Source organism: Dendronephthya gigantea, unplaced genomic scaffold (assembly GCF_004324835.1).
Source record: "Dendronephthya gigantea isolate DGI-Jeju-01 unplaced genomic scaffold, DenGig_1.0 000051F, whole genome shotgun sequence".
Taxonomy (NCBI): domain Eukaryota; kingdom Metazoa; phylum Cnidaria; class Anthozoa; order Malacalcyonacea; family Nephtheidae; genus Dendronephthya; species Dendronephthya gigantea.
Genome location: NW_021163061.1, coordinates 1,532,135 through 1,552,383, shown reverse-complemented (window position 1 = coordinate 1,552,383; position 20,249 = coordinate 1,532,135). Strand labels below are relative to the sequence as shown.

General features: G+C 39.1%; 2 protein-coding genes across 4 annotated transcripts; one reads left to right on the top strand and one right to left on the bottom strand.

Annotated features, from left to right (window-relative positions):
* Positions 1 to 3,208: 3,208 nt before the first annotated feature.
* On the bottom strand, positions 3,209 to 16,448 carry LOC114528776 (serine/threonine-protein phosphatase 6 regulatory ankyrin repeat subunit B-like). Of its 3 annotated transcripts, none has more exons than XM_028550489.1 (33): positions 15,755 to 16,448; positions 15,469 to 15,530; positions 15,112 to 15,133; positions 13,411 to 13,889; positions 11,656 to 11,757; positions 11,369 to 11,467; positions 11,178 to 11,291; positions 11,000 to 11,104; positions 10,771 to 10,869; positions 10,524 to 10,628; positions 10,313 to 10,414; positions 10,111 to 10,209; positions 9,887 to 9,985; positions 9,670 to 9,771; positions 9,496 to 9,597; positions 9,321 to 9,419; positions 9,098 to 9,232; positions 8,900 to 9,025; positions 8,588 to 8,704; positions 8,415 to 8,513; positions 7,911 to 8,111; positions 7,697 to 7,795; positions 7,521 to 7,622; positions 7,304 to 7,408; positions 7,103 to 7,204; positions 6,768 to 6,866; positions 6,561 to 6,659; positions 6,347 to 6,373; positions 6,161 to 6,268; positions 5,854 to 6,051; positions 5,673 to 5,771; positions 5,458 to 5,565; positions 3,209 to 5,158 (listed from the first exon to the last, which is right to left on the bottom strand). In XM_028550489.1, the coding sequence occupies exons 4-33, from the start codon at positions 13,879 to 13,881 to the stop codon at positions 3,470 to 3,472; spliced, it is 5,211 nt and encodes a 1,736-aa protein (XP_028406290.1). In that variant the 5' UTR covers positions 13,882 to 13,889; positions 15,112 to 15,133; positions 15,469 to 15,530; positions 15,755 to 16,448; the 3' UTR covers positions 3,209 to 3,469. The 3 variants fall into 3 exon arrangements, with proteins under 3 accessions (XP_028406290.1, XP_028406291.1, XP_028406292.1); XM_028550490.1 differs by having other exon boundaries at positions 15,469 to 15,517; XM_028550491.1 differs by lacking the exons at positions 13,411 to 13,889; positions 15,112 to 15,133; positions 15,469 to 15,530; positions 15,755 to 16,448 and adding an exon at positions 12,080 to 12,218 and having other exon boundaries at positions 3,210 to 5,158.
* Positions 16,449 to 18,287: 1,839 nt separating this feature from the next.
* Positions 18,288 to 19,781, top strand: LOC114528728 (zinc finger MYM-type protein 1-like). Its single transcript, XM_028550405.1, has one exon. The coding sequence runs from the start codon at positions 18,288 to 18,290 to the stop codon at positions 19,779 to 19,781; it is 1,494 nt and encodes a 497-aa protein (XP_028406206.1).
* The last annotated feature ends 468 nt before the right edge of the window (positions 19,782 to 20,249 follow it).

The following is a 20,249-nucleotide window of genomic DNA, read 5'->3' as shown; positions in this document are numbered from 1 at the left end:
TACCACTGCCCTTCGTGTACCTACAACAAGAGGTTGGAGCCCGCATCCAGGCCTCCCCGGCGACCTTTGGGCATTGGCCATTACCTTCTAGTCTTTAGTTACTCGATTATTTATTTATTTATTTTACGACGTTGTTGTTTTTGTCCTACAGGAACTGCCAATTGTTGCTAAACTGTTCATCCAGTCAGTCCAATGTCCTGTGTGTGCTCACGCTAACGACTGGGACTTTCGTTTTTGCCAGAAATGCGGATATTCTCGCAAGTCATTAACACCCGTCTCTAATTCTAATCGTGTTTTCGATTTACATGCTATCGACGCTCGCCTTACCCAGTTATTTGACTACGGCAAAATGACAAGTTACTCTAAGCAGAAGGATGCTCTCAAAAAAGAACTAGAAAGCTTTTTCAACTCCTTGCCAGGACATGTTTCCTTAATCTCTGCCACACCTCGCGATCTCTGCCGCTTTCTAGCATACAAGGATCGCTTTGGTAAAACGCAAATACACCTTCATAGTTGTAATTTCCTTGGGCAACGAGGAACGCATCCGTGTGGTTGTCCTGTACGCCTAGCGTATAATACAGTGGATTCTTATATAGGAAAAATGCGCGCTATCTTTCAATCTATTGGACGGGACGGAGAATGGGACAAGCGCCTGGGACTTGGCAATCCCGCTGCTGCGCAGTTAGTCAAGCATTATCTTAAGTTGGTTACTGCAGAACAGTTACAGGCTCGCGTCACACCTAAACAAGCCACACCGTTTTTTGTCACCAAACTTACACAACTGGCAGACCATTTACAAACATCACTGGCGGCAGCGACTTCCAATCTTGAACGTTTTATCCTGGCACGAGATCACGCTTATTTTATGACCACCTTCTTTAGTGGCGATCGCCCAGCGGACCTGGGTCAGATTAAAGTTGCCGGTATCCTGCGTTTTCCAAATGACGATGGACTGCTACTGAATCATGTCTGGGGAAAAACCCTGAGAGATGGTGACCAAAATGTCTTTGGTATTCGCCGTAACCCCCACACAGTCATTTGTCCGGTCCGCGCTATCGAGAAATACATCGAAATTGCTAGACAAATCGGCGTTGATCTCACTCAAGGTTACCTGTTTCGACCGACAACTTCTAAAAAGGGCATCCAGGATTCACCCTTCACCTCGTCTGCGGCTGAAGCCCGTTTGAAAGTTTACCTACAACAGATGAATGCCGATGATGGGGAAACTTTACACGGTTTCCGATCGGGTTGTGCGATCACGTTGGCTCTAACCGGAGCCACCCTTTCAGAGATTATGGATCATGTAGGGTGGACACGTCGTCATACTGCTATTTATTATCTACAACTCGCCAAGGTTCTCAATCCCGACGGAGCTTCCGCAAAGCTGTCATCACCGACTGCTAGCACGGTCGACCAACCCTGGCAAGATATTAACCAGTTAAAACGCTTTGTGTGTGCCTTCCCACCACCTCTGCCTAACCAAAAGCGACAACGTCCGACGTAAGTTGCATTTGTCGTATTGTCAAGTGTAAAGGAGCGAACTAAACATGGAAGCAATAGAGCAATAAACATGGAACAATAAACATGGAGCGAACTGTATCGCACATATTGGTGGCGTATTATTGACGTCCAAACGAAGTGTACTTATTCCGGAGACAGGGGCAGGGAGTGTGGGAATGTGGGAATACATGTATAAGGGCTAGGGATTCACCTTCAGCGAATATATTACCTATTTATTAAAGAATATTATACACACTGGGTCCGTAGTTCAAACAATTTGTAACCATTTGGGGTATTCATAACTGCAGGGATTAGTAAGAATTGGGGTTATACTGGAGGTAAACGAGGTTGTAAGATGTGGGGATAAGAGATGGGAAATGAGTGTAGAAGAGGGGGAGTGTAGGGGAGAGTATGTATATCACAGGAAAGAATGTGGAAGAGAGCGAATGATAGGCAGGTACCTATCGAAAATTATTCCCAATCTTAAATTTAACTGAGCTTGAGTGATGCGTGTTATGAAATAGATTACTATTCACAACACGTATAATGATATGCAAAGTTAAAATTTACCATAACAATGCCCTGCTTGTGATTGGAAGGAAATAGCCACGTGTGTTAGACATGCGGAACATAAAAGAAGGGCGTGTAACACAGATTACGCCATTCATGCTCAGTTTATACGCGGAGTGCTTGACGGAGAAACGACCCACCCACCCACCCCAAAATTTGCGTGGGTCATACCCGCCTAGCACACACTAGCCAAGCTCCATCGGCTTGGCTAGTGCCGCACCTATCGAAAATTATTCCCAATCTTAAATTTAACTGAGCTTGAGTGATGCGTGTTATGAAATAGATTACTATACATAGCCTCTGTGACGTATAGTTAACAAAGGACAGCGACAAGGATAAAGAAAAAGGACAGCGAAAAAAACAGCGAAAAGCACAGCTAAACTACTAAAAGGACAACCAAAAGGGCAACTAAAAAGACCGCGAAAAGGACAACTAAAAAGTCTTATTTCCGGCGAACTCGACCATGGTCAATTAGTCGTTTTCCGGCAAACTCGACCATGGTCGAATTTAGTCGTTTTCCGGCGAACTCGACCATTGTCGAATTAGTCGTTTTCCGGCGAACTCGACCATGGTCGAATTAGTCGTTTTCCGGCGAACTCGACCATGGTCGAATTAGTCGTTTCCGGCGAACTCGACCATTCGAATTAGTCGTTTTCCGGCGAACTCGACCATGGTCGAATTAGTCGTTTTCCGGCGAACTTGACCATCGTCGAATTAGTCGTTTTCAGGCACTAGTCGCCCCGGCGACCGCGTCGTGGGTCGACACGGTAGCTCGTTTTAAGGCGAACTCGACCATGGTCGAATTAATCGTTTTCCGGCGAACTCGACCATGCTCGAGTTAGTCGTTTTCCGGCGAACTCGACCATGGTCGAATTAGTCGTTTTCCGGCGAACTCGACCATGGTCGAATTAGTCGTTTTCCGGCGAACTCGACCATGGTCGAATTAGTCGTTTTCGGCGAATCGACATGGTCGACGTGTCGAGTTATCGTTTTCCAAAAGACAAGACAACTAAAAAAACAACTAAAACGACAACTAAAATGACAACTAAAATGACAACTAAAATGACAACTAAAATGACAACTAAAATGACAACTAAAATGACAACTAAAAGGGCAGCGAAAAGGACAACTAAAGGACAACTAAAGTACAAGTAAAAGGAGAACTAAAAGACAACTAAAAGGACCGAACTAAAAGGGCAGCTTTTACTAATAGATCGCTTTAGCTGTCCTTAATGTTAGCTCAATAACCATTTATTACAGACAGATATTTCAAGCATTTATTACGGCATTATAACGGCTCTCTACTGACGTAATGGCGTTTTAAATGAAGTGTAGTTTTCACGTAAAATACTTGTTAAATATCTTCATTATCTTGTCGTACACTTTTGTTGATTCATGTTCACGGGGCAGTGTTTATCTTCTTTAACAACCCTTCAACTAAGTTTTTAATATCATGAACGCTTTTTGCAGTAAGTTTTTCGTTATCCATATGAATAACTTCTTGCATCTGGACTTCTTCCTTACCATCCATACCCCGTAGAGCTTTAAACTTGCGTACTATTCGTCCCCAATCAACTACGTGTTCGATCCTCTTGTTGCTATGGTTTTGTGAGGTGATGACGCCACTAGCAAGTCCAGGACCTACGCTATTCGTACTAGGGAACTTCGTCATGACAAATTCGTCACTTGTCTCTTCATGTAGAATTTCCATGATATCAGGCCTACAGCACCTGCATTTCACCTTGCGGGCTAGCTTTAGGTACGTCACTGTCGTTGTCAGAAGGTTCAACGGAGCTGGTGTCCGTGTTGATCGTTCTAGTTTCCTTATTAACTTCGCGCGACCAAACTTCCATTCCAAATCTGACTGAGCCTGAATTCTTTGGTAAGTATCGCTCATCATAGCAATTAGAAGATTAATTAGAACAACAATAGTAATTAGTGAATATAGACCAAACACAATATTGACCAATACCCTAGCGAATGATGGCATATCATTTCCTGTAAGTTCATCCAATACTGCGGTGTCGGCTGAACCAAACAGCGAAAAGAACAACAGTTTAAATATTTTTACTAAATCTTTTCGAGCTTCGCGTAGATTGTCCATAACAGAGGTGTGGTTATGAGATAGAGAAAATCCAGGATTAGTGACTGCAGCAATATGTACTGTAAAGCCAAGCATAAATATGAGTAATATGACAATAAATCGAGCTAAATCCTGCATCAAGTTGCCAATAATGACTCCCCATGGGCCAAACAAATGATGAAATGTTAAGAAATCCAGCAATTGTACAAAAGTCAAAAACATAGCGACGGCAAACAGTTGATTTCGGGCGTAAAGAAGATGAACACGAGTGATGCCGTCGAAAGGAATTGCTGAAAAATGAATTAGAATGGCAATTGCTGAAAGAAATATGACAAACAATGGCACTCGGCCAAGTCCTCTCGAGTTCTTTGGATCTGTGAGTTGCGTCAATACCAGGCCACACAGCCAGAATAACAACAACACTTCATACCATGCTGGTGTGACGTCATCACTACGTTTATCCCAAGGTATCACGACCGTGAAGACAAAGAGCAACATGAAGTAGAGATGAGATATAAGTTGACAAATAAATTTGACCAGCGGTACTCTGCTGTAATTATTGTTCCAGGGAAGAGATAAAGCAACCCAGACAGGAGGCGCTATAAAAGCGCCGAAAAATATTGCTAGTACTTTCGACATACTCCAGTTTCGACCAGCACGCCACTTGCTACCCAAGTACGATTGCACAGCGGTGTGCGCCACACAATGCTTCTGCTCACATTCTACGAGCACGTCGAGAAACGGTTTACCGCTGTCATCTGTAGCATTCAACAGCTGGCTCGCATCATTGGTACAAGCTAATGTTAAGATATCTAAAGCCAACTCCTCGCAAGCATCTCCGGCTGCTATTAAATCTTTGCTACGTTCTTTGAATTTACTTGACTCAGTTCTGTAATGATGTGATAGTTTGACTGCAGCATAGAGAGGGGCGGGCGAGTGAAGAATGAACGATACGATTGAGTCGTTACCATTCCCTTTACCACACACCATCAAGTCGAAAAGAAACTAAAATAAATTATCGATTAGACCATCGATTTTCATTTCCACAAATTGTACAAAACTGCTCTCAGCATGAATATGGCATACATGCAACAATCATATTAAGCTGTTGGTGCTGTACATCATAATCAGTTCAGCTTTGACTACCTCAAAGTTTTTTTTTTGGTTATCTATTGTAACCATTCTCTCATTAAAATTTTATGGTGAAAAGTGAAAAGGGTACTTTGGGAAAATTCTGATAAGTTCAATATGGATTTGGAAAAATTACCCATGATTGGTTTAAAAAATATCACAATATGTCTTACCGTTTTATCCTTTAGTAAGTGCGAGGCATCAAATTTCAGATTGAGAAGGTATCGTACCACTATCACGTGGCCAGCATGTGCAGCGTAGCACAGTGCAACTTTACCATCCTGATAAAGCAGGAAAAATCAATGAAATAGCGTTAGTTATGGTGTGTAGTGATCTAGCATAAATATGGCAATTATTGACAGGTTTAAAAAGTCAGCTGTTTACTTACGTTAGTTTCCTTCGTCAAATTAGTACCAGACTCAATTAGTTGTTTAACAACAGGTAAATGACCTGAATGAGCAGAGAAATGAAGCGCTGTCCAACCATCCTGGAGAAGAAATGAGAAAATGGAGTGAATCACCGGCGATTTTATTGTGCATCCTGCGCTGTCAAACATAGATTTCCATTACCTCATCTTCCGCGTCAATTTGGGCTCCTTGCGCAAGTAACAAAGTAAGTACATTATGATGACCATTAGCGGCCGCGAGGTGAAATGATGTTCGTCCTTTTGCATCTTTTGTGTCGAGTTGATGAGAAATTTTACTGAGGAGTAAACCAACTACATTCACATGACCATTGCTTGATGCCAGATGAAGAGGAAGTGATCTCTGAAAAGCAAAGTCATGCAGCGATTTGTCAGAACTAAATAAATGCTATGTTTTTAGTACAATCGCGACAATCGCGAGTGTCGAGGAATACAGATTCTCTGAAACTTACATTTCTTGACGTTGATGAATCAACCCTAACGCCAGGAGAGTTGAGAAGAAGACGCACAACTTGATCATTACCAGACCTCGCAGCAAGATGAAGTGGAGTGTAACCATACTAAAAATTGCAAATAGACAATCAAATGTCTGATGACCCAGGCAAACGTACTAAAATAAACATGCAGTACTTGCTTACTTCATCGTCTTTCTTCGTCTTTATTGCCTAAACATCAAAACTTTTCAGTGAATAACAATTTTCAAACATCGTGGCCATACATGAGCGTAAGATTTGAAGTTCAGTTTCCTCGTTCAGAAATGGGTTGAACATTGCAATAAATAAACCACTGTTAAACCTTTTAACTACTTTCTACTGTTTCTTTGAGATGAAAGCATTTAAAGAATAGACAAACCTCGCTTCTGATGTCACCAACATCAGCTTGTCGTAAAATTTCTCGTACAACTTCAGTACGACCATATTGGGCTGCAACATGTATCGCTGATAAACCAGTCTGTAATGAACGTTAGAAATATGCAGAATTACTATCCAACTACTGCAAGGAGACATCGATACTAATAGTGAAGGCATTTCTACACATTCAAACAGGAAGATCACTCACTTTAGGGCTGGCATAATCCAACGGAATCTTCCCTCTCAGTATTTCAATGACTCTGATATGACCATTTTTAGCCGCTAGGTGTATTGCTGTCAAACCATGCTAAATATCAAACACAAAGTTATCTGTAATTAGGAGAGAACAATGGTATATGAAGAGGTACAACAAGTTGGTCAATAACTATAACAACATAGTCTATATACTCTATCTTATAACTGCAGTTGTTATACCACATTTGATGCTAAGTTGTTTGAAGACACTGCCACGCTGCTCCCTGGTTATATTGGAGCGTAGTCTATCTTATAACTGGACATATCATGCTTTGAGTACTAACTAACCTTATCCATCTGTGTCACATCAGCACCATTGTCTAACAGCACTTGTACCACATCGGCATGGCCTCCGCTGGCCGCCAGGTGCAACGGCGTGGAATTGCTGCCCTAAGATCAAGAAGAGTTTTAAGAAGAATTATGATCAAAGATCATAAAAAGCTTCTTATGAATTAAATTAACAGAGAGTAATGATAAAAGGCAACATACCAGAGTAAATTTCTCGGTCATATGAATGTTTTTTAATTTCAAAAGTTCTTTAATAACAGCAACGCTTCCTTTGGCGGCAGCAATATGAGCGCATGTCTCACCCTCCTGAAACACAAAGATCGTTAGCTACTGTTTATACCAGTCTGATGAATCTTTCGTTTGAAGTCGTGATCTGCAAACTTTAAACATTCAATTCCATGATGATTATTTTGCTTACAGCATTAGCTTGATTCACCAACTGAGGTCGGTTTTCCAGGAAGAACTCGATGACCTCAGAATGATCTTTCTGTGCGGCATAATGAAGAGGTGTTCTTCCTTTCTGTCATTCAAGAAAACAAAATGCTAAGAATTCGCGTCAGCTAAACGTGTACTCGCCAATGAAAATAAACATACACTGTCAGTAGCTGAGGTGTCCGCCTTCAGATGAAGTAATATTTTACACACTTCCAATCTTCCACCTTCGGCAGCCAAGTGTAACGGAGTTTTACCTTCCTAAAAGAGTATATTGAAAATGGATGAAAAGTGTCGTCCAGGCACCTTCTTATTTTGTGGCAGAGTATTCAATACAATTCTATTTTAAATACAGCAGAGATTATACAGAACTTACCAACGATAAAGCGTCAATGCTTGCTCCAAATGAAGTGACCAACATATCAACAATATCTTTATAACCTTTCTGGGCTGCGAGATGCAAAGCAGTGAGACCAAGTTTTGTCTTCGCGTTAATGTAGGCTTTAGAGTTGAGAAGAAAGTGAACGACATCTTTATGACCATGTTCACAAGATAAATGCAACGACGTTTTGCCTTTCTATAGAAATAATAAGACAGCATTACTCCGTCAGACCTGAAAATTGATAAGCATTAACAAGAGATTGGTTCTTATCAAGCAACGATGAAGATTTCATGACTTTTAACGATAAAGATTTCATGACTTTTAACGATAAAGATTTCATGACTTTTAACGATAAAGATTTCATGACTTTTAACGATAAAGATTTCATGACTTTTAACGATAAAGATTTCATGACTTTTAACGATAAAGATTTCATGACTTTTTATTACTGAGTTTGAAGAAAAAAGATTTCGAGCAACAAGGTATAGGTTCACATACTTGATCGAATGCATCGAGTCTCGCATGACGACTCATCAATGATTTATTCACGTCTAAGTTTCCTTCTTTCGACGAAATAAGCAACGGTGTCAAGGAATCCTATCAAGAAGGAGGAAAAATAATTTGAAATCCACAACGACATTTAAACTATGCTATAATTTTGACAAACTTACATTTGTTTTTTGATTCACCAATCTCTGCACATCTTCAACAGATAATGCATTAAACATTGCCAGAAGAACGTCATTTTTACCATGTCTTGCACAGTAATGGACCGGCGTTTCTTTTCCCTTGCAAAAAATAGAAATTTTACTCCAAAACGATCTTTAATTCAAGTTTTGTGACTCTTACACGAATGTAAAACCCTTGTGCATGAGTTGATTAAAGTTGTTGCATGCATGGGAGTTTACTTGACTTGATATTTTGGCTGACATTTCGTGTTTAGTTGCCAAAAGTTAGTGAAAGGTACATTGCAAAAGTCGTACCTCAACAGTTTCTAAGTTCGGATTAGCGCCATATTTCAAGAGAAGTTTTGCTGTTCTTAAATCACGTTCCCCAATCTCGTTGTCATTCTTCAATTTGCAAACATAGTGCAATGGTGTTTCCCCTTTCTAAAATGACACATAATGAAGTAAAAATATATATTCAATCCATATCAGAACAATATCTTGCATGAGACTTACTTTATTAGGCAAGTTAACAATCATTTTAACCCCGTGAGTTGTGTTAAGGCATGACGTCAAGGTATGGTCGACCAGGACAAGAACAATTTCTTCCAAAGATTTTTCAATAGCAATATGAAGAGGTATTTCACCAGTCTACGAAAGTAATTGAACATTTTCACTGAATATTGCTCCAACATTTTGGATTTTTTTCAACCATTCAGAAATTCAAACGTTTTCTAACCCTAGATTTCCTCGCGGCATTCGCTCCTTCGGTCAAGAGCAGTTTCACCATAGCAAGGTTGTTGTTTCTTGTTGCAATATGAAGCGACGTTTCTCCATTCTAACATAAAAATTAGACGAAGAAGCACTGAATGAATGTGGTATTCGGGTGCAGGCTTATAATAATTCATTCTGACCTCTTGTGGAACGTCAACGTTAGCTCCGCTTTTCAACAACATATCTGCAACCTCTGTCCCACCTTTGATACGAGCAGCAATATGAAGTGGAGTTTCCTCAAGCTTCCAAAGAAGAAAAAAAATAACTATGACTTGTTTAAGATGACTTGAGTCAGTTCCCCAAGAGGTACTTACCCTCCCTCCCTTGAGGTGAACATTTGCTCCGTATCCTAACAAAGCCTGCACTACTCTTGGTTGGCGGTGTTGCACAGCAATATGCAGAGGTGTATACATATCCTTGATTATAAAATATTAATGTTAGTATCCACAAATCACGAACTCTCTTCATTGACTTAAGGTCACGTAAGAACATTGCTAATATCATTGAAACATTTTAACCAGCGGTTATTACCTTGGTCTTTGTGTCTACAGAAGCTCCCTTGTTTAACAATGCTTTCACCACCCCCACGTGACCACAGTGAACTGCAGCGTGGAGAGAAACCTCGCCTGACTAGGAGTAATAATGAGAAATTATTGACACTAAGAGACAGGTTGAGGAATAAATGTTATGACGGAAAATCGTGCTGTGATCTAACATTCAAAAGCCTGAATCACTACCAGGTTCCAACGACTTACTTTGTTTGGCATATGAAGAGGAACTCCTTTCTTTAATAACGTTAGAACTGTATCAGAATGTCCATTTTGTGCAGCAATATGAACCAAGGTGTCACCAGTCTATTCAATGATCAGAAACACTATTATTTTCCACTCATCATTATAATAACTTGTATAAAATGTGAAATACAGTTTTTAACGAGTAAAGTTTATTTTCACTGACCTTCGCTCTGAAATTTACATCGACCTTAACTTTATCAACAAGATATTCGACGATATCTGAAAATCCTCTTTCAGCCGCAATGTGGACAGCGGTGCGATCATACTGGAATATAATGATGAGATTAAACACTGGTGTTCGGGGGAGGGGTGGGGAGATAAATCTATGACGTAAGTGGCTGGCCCGCAGCTCACGTGAACAGAAATATAATTACATTATCCTGTATATCTGCAGACAGCTTGTTCGACGTGCTCAAGAGCTTGATCATACCCTCGTCCCCTTCATACGCTGCGATGTGAAATGCTGTTTGACCATCATTCTGGTAGTGAAATAAATAAGCGTTACGGCCCAATAACCACTCATAGATTAGTGTCTCGTCGTCATTCTCAGGCATAAAACAAAACCACAGAGTGGAATTATCATAAACGAGTCACGAGTTAGAAATATCTGAACATTCTTACATTCTTCAGGTTGATCGCGGAGCCAGCATCAATCAATATCCGTGCCATTTCCACATCTTTTTTACGAGCGCAATAATGAAATGCCGAGTCACCAGAATCCTGAAACATAAAGAAAAGGTCAACTGAAGTGTCAACGAAAGATCAGTTGAAGCACCATTCTCTCGCTCAAACCCACCAGCATAGTAAACCCTGACGAACTAAGAGAAGAAGAAATGATCATATTACTTACTGCTTTAACAACCCGAAGTTGTTCTTTGGATTTATTCGCCAACAACTCTCTCACAACAAGCTGGTTTCCAGTCTCCACTGCCAGCAGTAATGGTGTGTTACCATCCTAAAGATGAAATGAGTTGACTTGAATGTGCTAGTTATATCACATAAATAAATAGCGCAAACGAAACACGTACTTTATCTCTCGTTGTTTTTGCTTCTTCACCCATCGACTTCACTAAAAACTTAACAACAGGAACTGCACCTGCAATACGTGTGCACGCCAAATGAAGAGCTGTTCGCCCTTGGTTCTACAAAGATAAATAATAACGTTGTGAAGAACAGTGTTACTGGAGAATGAGGGTTTGCACAGAAAGTTCAATCTTACATTTGTTGCCAACGTTAATTCACTCTTTTGTTTCACTAAAACTTTAACTGTCGATTCAGATCCTGAGACAGCGGCGTAGTGAAGGGCAGTCATGCCGTCCTGCGCAAATAAAAAAAACATTCAGGTTTCGCACAACCATTCTTCGATGAAAAGTATGTACAACTTTCAAGCTCGTTTTTCTTGATAGTCCATGCAGATACACAAAGTTAGCAAAGTAATCGCGTCTTAAAATGACGACAATAAACCGAAATCATTGATCATTCAAATGATCTCGCTGGAATATTTACCATGTCAATATCTGATAGAGAAGCTCCTCGCTCTAACAATTTCTCAACCAGAGCATTCTTCCCCTCTTTACAGGCCACCATGATTGGAGTTGAACCATTTGCCTAAAGAAAAAATGTTTATCGCTTATAGAAAGAAGAATTATTATATATACTGCATTCTCTATATTTCCAAAACCTGCAATGGCACGATAGAAAATGGAATGATGATTCCTCAAGGAACGTAGTTAGCTTAGTTTGGGGTTCCTTCTGTAGTAATAAGAATCCTTGCTGGACCGCTAAGAACTGACAGAACTGTTCCTCACACTTAAGGAAGAAATTACTGTAATGAAATCGTTGAAGTTACAGTATAGCTCTACGCCAACCCGCTTCACTTGAAACCCAATCCAATTTTGTTTAAGAAGAGCTGAAGCAATGAAATATTTACATTAGCCTGGCTCAGCTCAGAGGAGTTTTCTTGTAGATTAGACATTCTTCCGAGAGCAGTCATCCATTCCCCAGCCAGCATGCAATGTAACAATGTTTTGAATTTAACTTTCTCAGTATTAGTGTTATTTTCAGCGCTGCGAGGTCGAGATGTCTCTGCCTCCTTCACTTGAGGCGACGAATCAACTGAAGGCATTGAGGATGAACGAAGTTGCTCGCGTCTTGCTTCTAACAATTTTAAGTATTTCTTTTCGCTCTGAGCATGATTATTTGATTTGCCCTTTCGTTCTGCAGCCGCCGTTCGTCTCATTTTATTGTTTGACATTTTATTAAAATGAACAGTTGTATTCGTAATCAATTTGACGTGAGTTCATCATGTAGCTACCGTGGTGAAATACTTAATGAGGTGTCATATCAGGTTATACCCCACATGATATCATGAATCGGTGTCCAACTGGTCAATAACTAAAACCCCTCATGCCATAACTGTTACAGGGGACATATTGCGAAGGTCGTAGGCCTACGTTCTTCATATTTCAAATATATTTTCTCGTAATGTCATCAAATGCGTTACATGTGGACACAGTCCCTTCCTGAGTCAATAAAAAGTTTATTTGAAAAAACAAAAAATGAAAGCTGTTTAATTACATTTTGTTGTTTGTTTTGCTATATTCTTGCGTAATTTTGGAAAAATATAATACTTTTATAACATTCAAGAAAATCGTCAGTCAAAAATACTTGTGCGAAATGATAAGAATAAAAATCGCGAATCATCAGAAATCTTAGCAAATAAAATCTTTCTATCATAAGGAACGGTGAAAAAATGGTTGCAGATATTCTAAAGATGGTCAAAACAGACTCTCTGGAGCAATAATGTCACGAAATTCAGCTGATATAGGATCATGTGGTAACATCAATAATGCCTGTGGTTCGTTGCTACATTCCATACATGATATAAATTTCAACTACTTTCCTCAATTAGGAGGTTTCCGAAAATGTGAATGAATAATTTCTGCTACGACAACATTAGCCCAGCATGAAAACTCGATGATAATGACATAAATTAATTTGTAATCTTAGTTCGTTAAGGTTCATGATGTTTAATTAATCATCAAAATTAACTTGATCACGTGTGTTCACAAAACCTGATTAAATTCATTTCTCTCATTTAAAACCTAAACTAATATATTTCATGATGACTCGTTATAACTCTCATTTCAAACGTTTCACTTCAGGTCTGCTTTTGAAAATGTATTCTAAATATTTAGGATCATGGCCCGACATAATATCCTACAATGACCTTTTGGTACCCCTGAATATCCCCACGCTTACCTTCCGTCGTCCACTTCGTTCTAATTCGGAAGAGTTCGCCGCATCATCGTCAAGTTCCTTCTCACTGGATGTTGTCGACATTGACAAAGATTTCCCCATCTTTGGTTTTTCATCTCGTATCTCATTTTCAAGATGAATTTCCTCCACGTCCTCGTGAGCTGCGTCTACAGGAGGTTTACCACCTTCCCGGGAAATTTTCCCTGCAGTTTGGGATCGTTGAAATGGATCCATAGTAGTTTCGCCTGCATCCGGGTGGCGCCGGCCAGTACTTGCAGGTTTGCTTGGATCTGAGTTTGTTTTGCCTGCATTTGTGGGTGGATTGCCTGGATCTGAGTTTGTTTTGCCTGCATTTGTGGGAGTTTTGCCTGGATCTGGATGAGATTTGCTTGCATTTGTGGACGGTTTGCCTGGATCTGGGTGAGATTTTTTCTCGAGCAACTTTTTATCCAAAGAAAAGCTGCGTTTGAACATTTTCAAGCCTAAAAAAGCAACGAAGCAAGATTGATAACGGGTTGACAAAACTCATTCTAACAACTGTCATTCTCTGTTATCATCTGTCATCCCCGCATAACCCACGCCCTCCTTTACGAACTATGTACAAAGTCCCACTAAGCATGTCACGCCATGGTGTCTGCTCATTTGCCTAGACCATCGACAAAACCAATAAATGACAACAAATGAAGTTAAATCAGCTGCTTCATGATTATGATCAGTTGTCAGAAGCGACGGACAATAAACATGCTAGACTGCTTCCTGCGATGATAAAACCCAAAATAATTGTCGATATAAAATTTTCTTAGAAATTGTAGGGAAGAAATCATTCCCAAACATAAAACATTGGGTGGAAAACAGCGAATCTTCCAATATTTCGAAAAACAAAAAATATCAATACCACTAAGACGTCCTTCTAACAATTAATACAAGCAAACTCCGTAGAGCTCGGTTAGAGTCAAAGATTATACTTCAAAAATTCACTCCTACACTCACTTAACTACTTATTGAACGTGTTTTAAAACTGCCTAAAATAGACAAAAAATACTCTGCCACACTTTGACCTAAGTGCCTTTGTCTGGAGTGTTGATATGCATGATGTAGACGGTCTTTGCTCGACGGAAAACATTTCAGTATTTTTTAAGCAGTTTCGAAACCGCATTTGAAGTGAGAAGAAGCCTCGTTGCTCTATGGTTATTTTTCAAAACATAAAATCGTTTAGTAAAATATTTTTGCAGTTTATCGGGTTTTTTAACCGCAAAACATTATAACATCGTACAACTTCACATCAAATGCGGTAAAATAACTGCCTAAAATAGAAAACACACTTCTCGACGTTTCGACCAAAGGAACTTTATAAAAATAAGCTTTTTGCTATACATATCTACAGCTACATTGAAGAAACTTTGAAATCTGAGTTCTTAGTGTTTGAGCAATGATATTCTACGGTAGTGCCGGTCTTTAGAGAGATACCAGACAACATTTTTGTATTGTAATTTGACCGAAGATCATTAAAGAAGCAGATCTCTTCCAGTGGGGCGCAGCCTTGCATGAAGACGAAACCTTGCTCATCGCAGTTATTTTTTAATACAATTTTTAACGCCCTATTCAATTTTGAATGAAGACCACTATATACACTTATCATTCAACACAAAACACAGATAAATTGAAGTAACCTTTTTTACTTATTTACGGTAAAACACGTCTTACCTTATCCATAGATTCCGTTCAACTGAAAATGATAACAGCAGAATCAACCGTTAGTGGAATTTTTCTAACCCATTTAGGTAATAAATATATATACAACTACAGACGCCAGTAAGCATTGTGTATATAATATTTGATGTTTAGATGATTTTAAACATTATTTGACTAACGCGGCATACGTTTGAAAAGAGGTTGAAAGAGAAATGATTGGTTCAAAAGACTCTCAACACAAACAACACACTGTAACTTATTGTCATGTGCAGGAGTGGCGGATCAGAGAGAAAATTCCGTATATTTGTCAGGCACTGACGATGTAAAAGACTAAAATTCTACTAACAATAAATTTAAAATGAAACTCACACAAATTCCATCTTCTTTACAGTTGGAAAACACAACGCCGGTATATATGCTATAGAAAGAATCTAATTTAAAATATGCTCATTGTTAGACAGTCAAACTTCTAATTACAAATAAAGATATTCTATTCACCTTTGGTAAAGGACTTTGTGAAATTTTAAATGAAATATAATTTCAGAATTGTGTATATATACAATGTGTAATTATTGTCTTCCTTACATAATAAACTTTGCATGAAATATTACAAACAGCATTTAAAAATACTAAATATAAGAAATATGAAACTTACCTAAATAAAGCTCTGTCAATTCCAACAAAATTATGAAACCTAACTCAAAGTAAACTGCATTTAAAGAATACGTGAGCAAGAATAATCCAGTGATGAATAACAATTAAAATATATTGCTCGGATATATATACTCATCAAATGTTTATTGCCACAGCTTGACTTGTCATTACCCACATATTAATATTTAAATGATCTACACTCAATGACTAGCAGGTACCAAGAACTTAGGTGCAGACACGAATTATTACATAATTTAGCAAGAAGATATCACGTTATATGTACTGGCTATAAAGTACAGTTTCTTCGAACTGAAATTTGGAAATTGTTTTTTAAAATAGTCATACAAGACATTTATATTAATTATTTAAATTGAAGATGGCATTTAAACTTAGTTTTCCTTTCCTTAATTATAAAGTTTTCAATTATTAAAGATTATTTCTGGTTACCAGGATAACAACAGTCTTAGCAACGGGTAACACCGAAGCCACGCTGTTACGAAGATTATGGAAAATGTGTGATAAAAATAAATTAGTTCTGAACAATAAACGTATATTCTTTGTTCATCTTCATCGTATTTTATTATTTAAAATTCATTTCTTATTACTCAATACTTAGTAATTGATATCTAATTATATTTCATCTGGTATATTAATGGGGACGAGTTTGATAATTATTGACAATTACTCTAATCTATGTTTCCCATAGGCGTACGGGGGGGTGGGGCTGGGGGGCTGCAGCCCCCCAATTTTTGGGGAATTAATCTATTCGGGCAAAAAGAGTCTTGTCATTCGGGCAAAGACGTTACGACGGTCTGGTGATTACACGGGGAATCTATTCACCCAATAACGCTAAACTGAAACTGTTGTGTATATTAGCATAGATCGCATAACTGGTTCAAGCATGTGCGTCAAATTAACCTTTATTAAAGGTTAAGTGCTATAAATTAACCGGATTTGGTTTTGATCACAATCGGATAAGTAATTTTATACCACACGGTTTAGACTAGTGTAACGGATATCGGATAATGGATTAAATGTAAATATAGGCTAATACTAATAGAATAAGGAAAAGTAAGCTGCCGCGGATGCACCATTGCAAGTGCGTCCGAGATTAATATATAAATATAGCAGTTGATAATAAATATAGCATTCTAGATAATAAAGGAAGCGTACACGCCCTATGGAACGAGAGCATAAATACCAAATGCGAAATATTGAATAATAGAGTTGGATCTAAACCACATGTGTGTGCATGTGAAGTAAACTTACACTAGTCTTTCCTCAGGCCTTTATCTTTTTTGACCGCTTCGTCGCTATATAAATAATCGCCTGGAATATTACAAAACTCAATAACCAAGCTCAATAAAGCGTATGGCATCTCGTAAAAGGCGTACCGACACCGTGTTCGGTGCGAGGAATGCAATAAGGAAATCGATAGTGATTATCAAGAGGTGCATTCTCGATTGGTTCATAATGGTAAAAAAGTAAAATGCCATCCAGTAATGGAATCATCAGACTCATCCCAGTCGAAAATCAGTAATTTTCTTTAAAAAGTAACATGACAACCAAGGACGATGACCTGCAGTATGACATAACCCAACCTGGAACTGAATCGAGTGGTAGTAAAGACTTTGCAGCCACAGTGTCTTTTGATGAAGATCTGCCGGACAAAAATGTGAAGGAACTCGTGAGCAAAGAACCAATAACGGCGTTCATTGATGATGTTGAATTAAATGCATTGTCACAGCTCAGAGAAAATAGTGAACAGAATACAGTGACAGATAACGAAAATGTTACACCAGAATCAATGACGATGTCTAGTATTCTAGCAGCTACACCAATGGATGATCTTAGTTCACCAGCACATATTCTAGACGAACAGCCTGAAAAGGTTTCCATTCCCAGTGAAAATACAGAACAGATTTCGTCCCTTCACGCCCCAAAACAGCCTATATTAGCGGAGTATCCTGCAAGAAAATTCGGCAATGAAAACATTTGTGCGAAGATTTCAATCTGAATGGTACAAGAAGTATCCGTGGATAAGTTATGAAGTGGATAAGGATGCATGCGTGTGTTTTGCCTGCGTGGAATTTGGGAAAGATACTTCATTTGTGTTTAAGAATTGGAAGAAGTCAGCAAAGCTAGCAAAACACGGCAAGAGCGAGAACCATGTCAGGTCCATGGCAAGATGGCTTCAGTTCAAAGCAATGCAGAGAAACAAAACTTCCGTCCTACAGCAGCTGAGTACTGCACACAAGGACCAGGTTGCCAGTAACAGACAATACTTAAAAGTAATCATACAATCCTTGATGTATACTGCGCAACAGAATGTTGCGATTAGAGGTCATGAAGAGACCCGGAATGATATATGGGAGGTATCTGACATAAATCGAGGGAACTTTCTCGAGTTACTTTGCATAAGATGCAACGATTTGCCTTGGCTGAGGTCTAAACTGCAAAGCCAGCTCCAGTTACATGCTCAGTGGACATCGCCTGTTGTTCAAAATGAACTACTAGAAATAGTAGCAAACGTCATGCTTGAGAGGATAGCAGCTGAAGCGAGAAGTAGCGACTATTACGGAATAGTTGTAGACGAAACAGCAGATATCAGTCGAACAGAGCAAGTATCCATTTTCCTTAGATATGTTTTCAATGGCGAAACTAAAGAGACATTTATTGGTTTCTATTCAACTAAATCCACGGAAGGGGAAGTATTATATGAGCTAGTGAAGACAGCCATTAGCAAGCTGGAGTTGAAGTTAGAAGACATAGTTGCAGAATGCTTTGATGGCGCTGCAAATATGAGTGGCGCTCGTAAAGGGCTTGCCGCACGTATGAAGGAGTGTTCACCTCTTAGTATCTACGTTCATTGCCATGGACATCGGCTTAACTTGGCGCTACAAGATACTATGACCACAATTGAGCCACTTCAGAAAGCTTTAGGCGTGATCCAGAGTCTCCATAATTTTTTGGAAGGAAGTCCCAAACGCCACGCTATCTTCAAGGATATCGAAGTCGAAGATGAGGGCGAAGATTTTAAACTGACAATTAAATCGCAGAGCGCTACTAGATGGTCTTGTCGCTGGGCAGCTGTAAAGGCAGTGGTAAACCAAATGCCTAAGATCATCGAGGCTCTTCTCTCACTCTCAAAAGATCGTGATCCGAAGACGTACAATGACAGCAATTCCCTACTTAACTCGATTTGTGACTTTCGATTCGTTTTTGGTTTGATGGTATTAAAGGTTGTTTTGTCCAACACCGATGGTTTGAGCAGATACCTACAAGGAAAGCAGATGGATGTCGTAACGGCAAAGAAGAGTGTTGATGGCGTGATCAAAACACTAAGTGAATGTCGTACCCAGGAAAATTTTGATCTCTTGTGGTCGCGCGCTGAAATCATGGCAGACAAAATCAAGGAACAAATTGAGGGTACTGATTTCAATTTCAAAGATGCAAAGGTACCAAGACTCAAACAGCCATCACGCCGGCTGCAGACACTTGTCGGCGAAATGCCTGAAGTGAATGCAGAAGTGGAGTACCGAACAGTGGAAGACCACTATCGTATCACATGTTACTACCTAAGCATTGACAGGATTGTCGCGGAGATGAAATATAGATTTGAAGGTAATGATCAAGAGGTGCTATTGGCACTTGCAGACATAGTCTTCAGCAGCTCTCCGACCATGAAGAATATTGAGTTGGTATCAGACTTCTATAGTATCGACAGTGAGCTTCTTGGCAGTGAGAAAAACGTCTATGAGAATATTGATGCTGATAACCCTGATCCTGAAAGAAAAAACGCCGCTGAAATTGTGAGGAAAATGTTTGAAAATGGTGTTCATGAAGTTCTTCCTGTTGCTTACAAAGTATTTTCGATTCTGGCCACGATCCCTGCAACATCCTGCTCTGCTGAGAGATCTTTTAGCGCTCTTCGCCGCTTGAAAACCTATCTTCGAAGTACAATGGGGCAAAAAAAAACAGCATTGCCCTTATCAATATTGAGAGAGCTTATGCAAATAGTACTTTAAAGAACGATATGGAAAAGATAATTGACATTTTTGGACAGCGACGTAATCGTAAATCATATTTCTTCTAGTCTAGATTATAGTTTTACAAAACTAAATTCCTTGCATGTCTAGTGCAAAACATGACGGAATTTCATATATCAAATAAAATGTTATTATGTTAGTCACTTTTTCTTTCGTTGTAAATCGTAATGAATATATTTAGTTTAGAATTTAAATGGCTAGGGATGATATTTCTTTTTATATTACGTCTGTCAATCTTCAAAGGAAATCCTTTCATTTGTAGTCTTCTCAGATTATATAATTTTATGATGACGTCACAAAATCTATGACGTCATGTCATTCGGGCAAATTGAGCGCAGCCCCCCTAAAAAAAATATGCCCGTACGCCTATGATGTTTCCTAATGAACCACTTCCAGCGGAAAACAGTTTTTATCATTTGAAGAATTTTTAGACATGTGTATGATGAA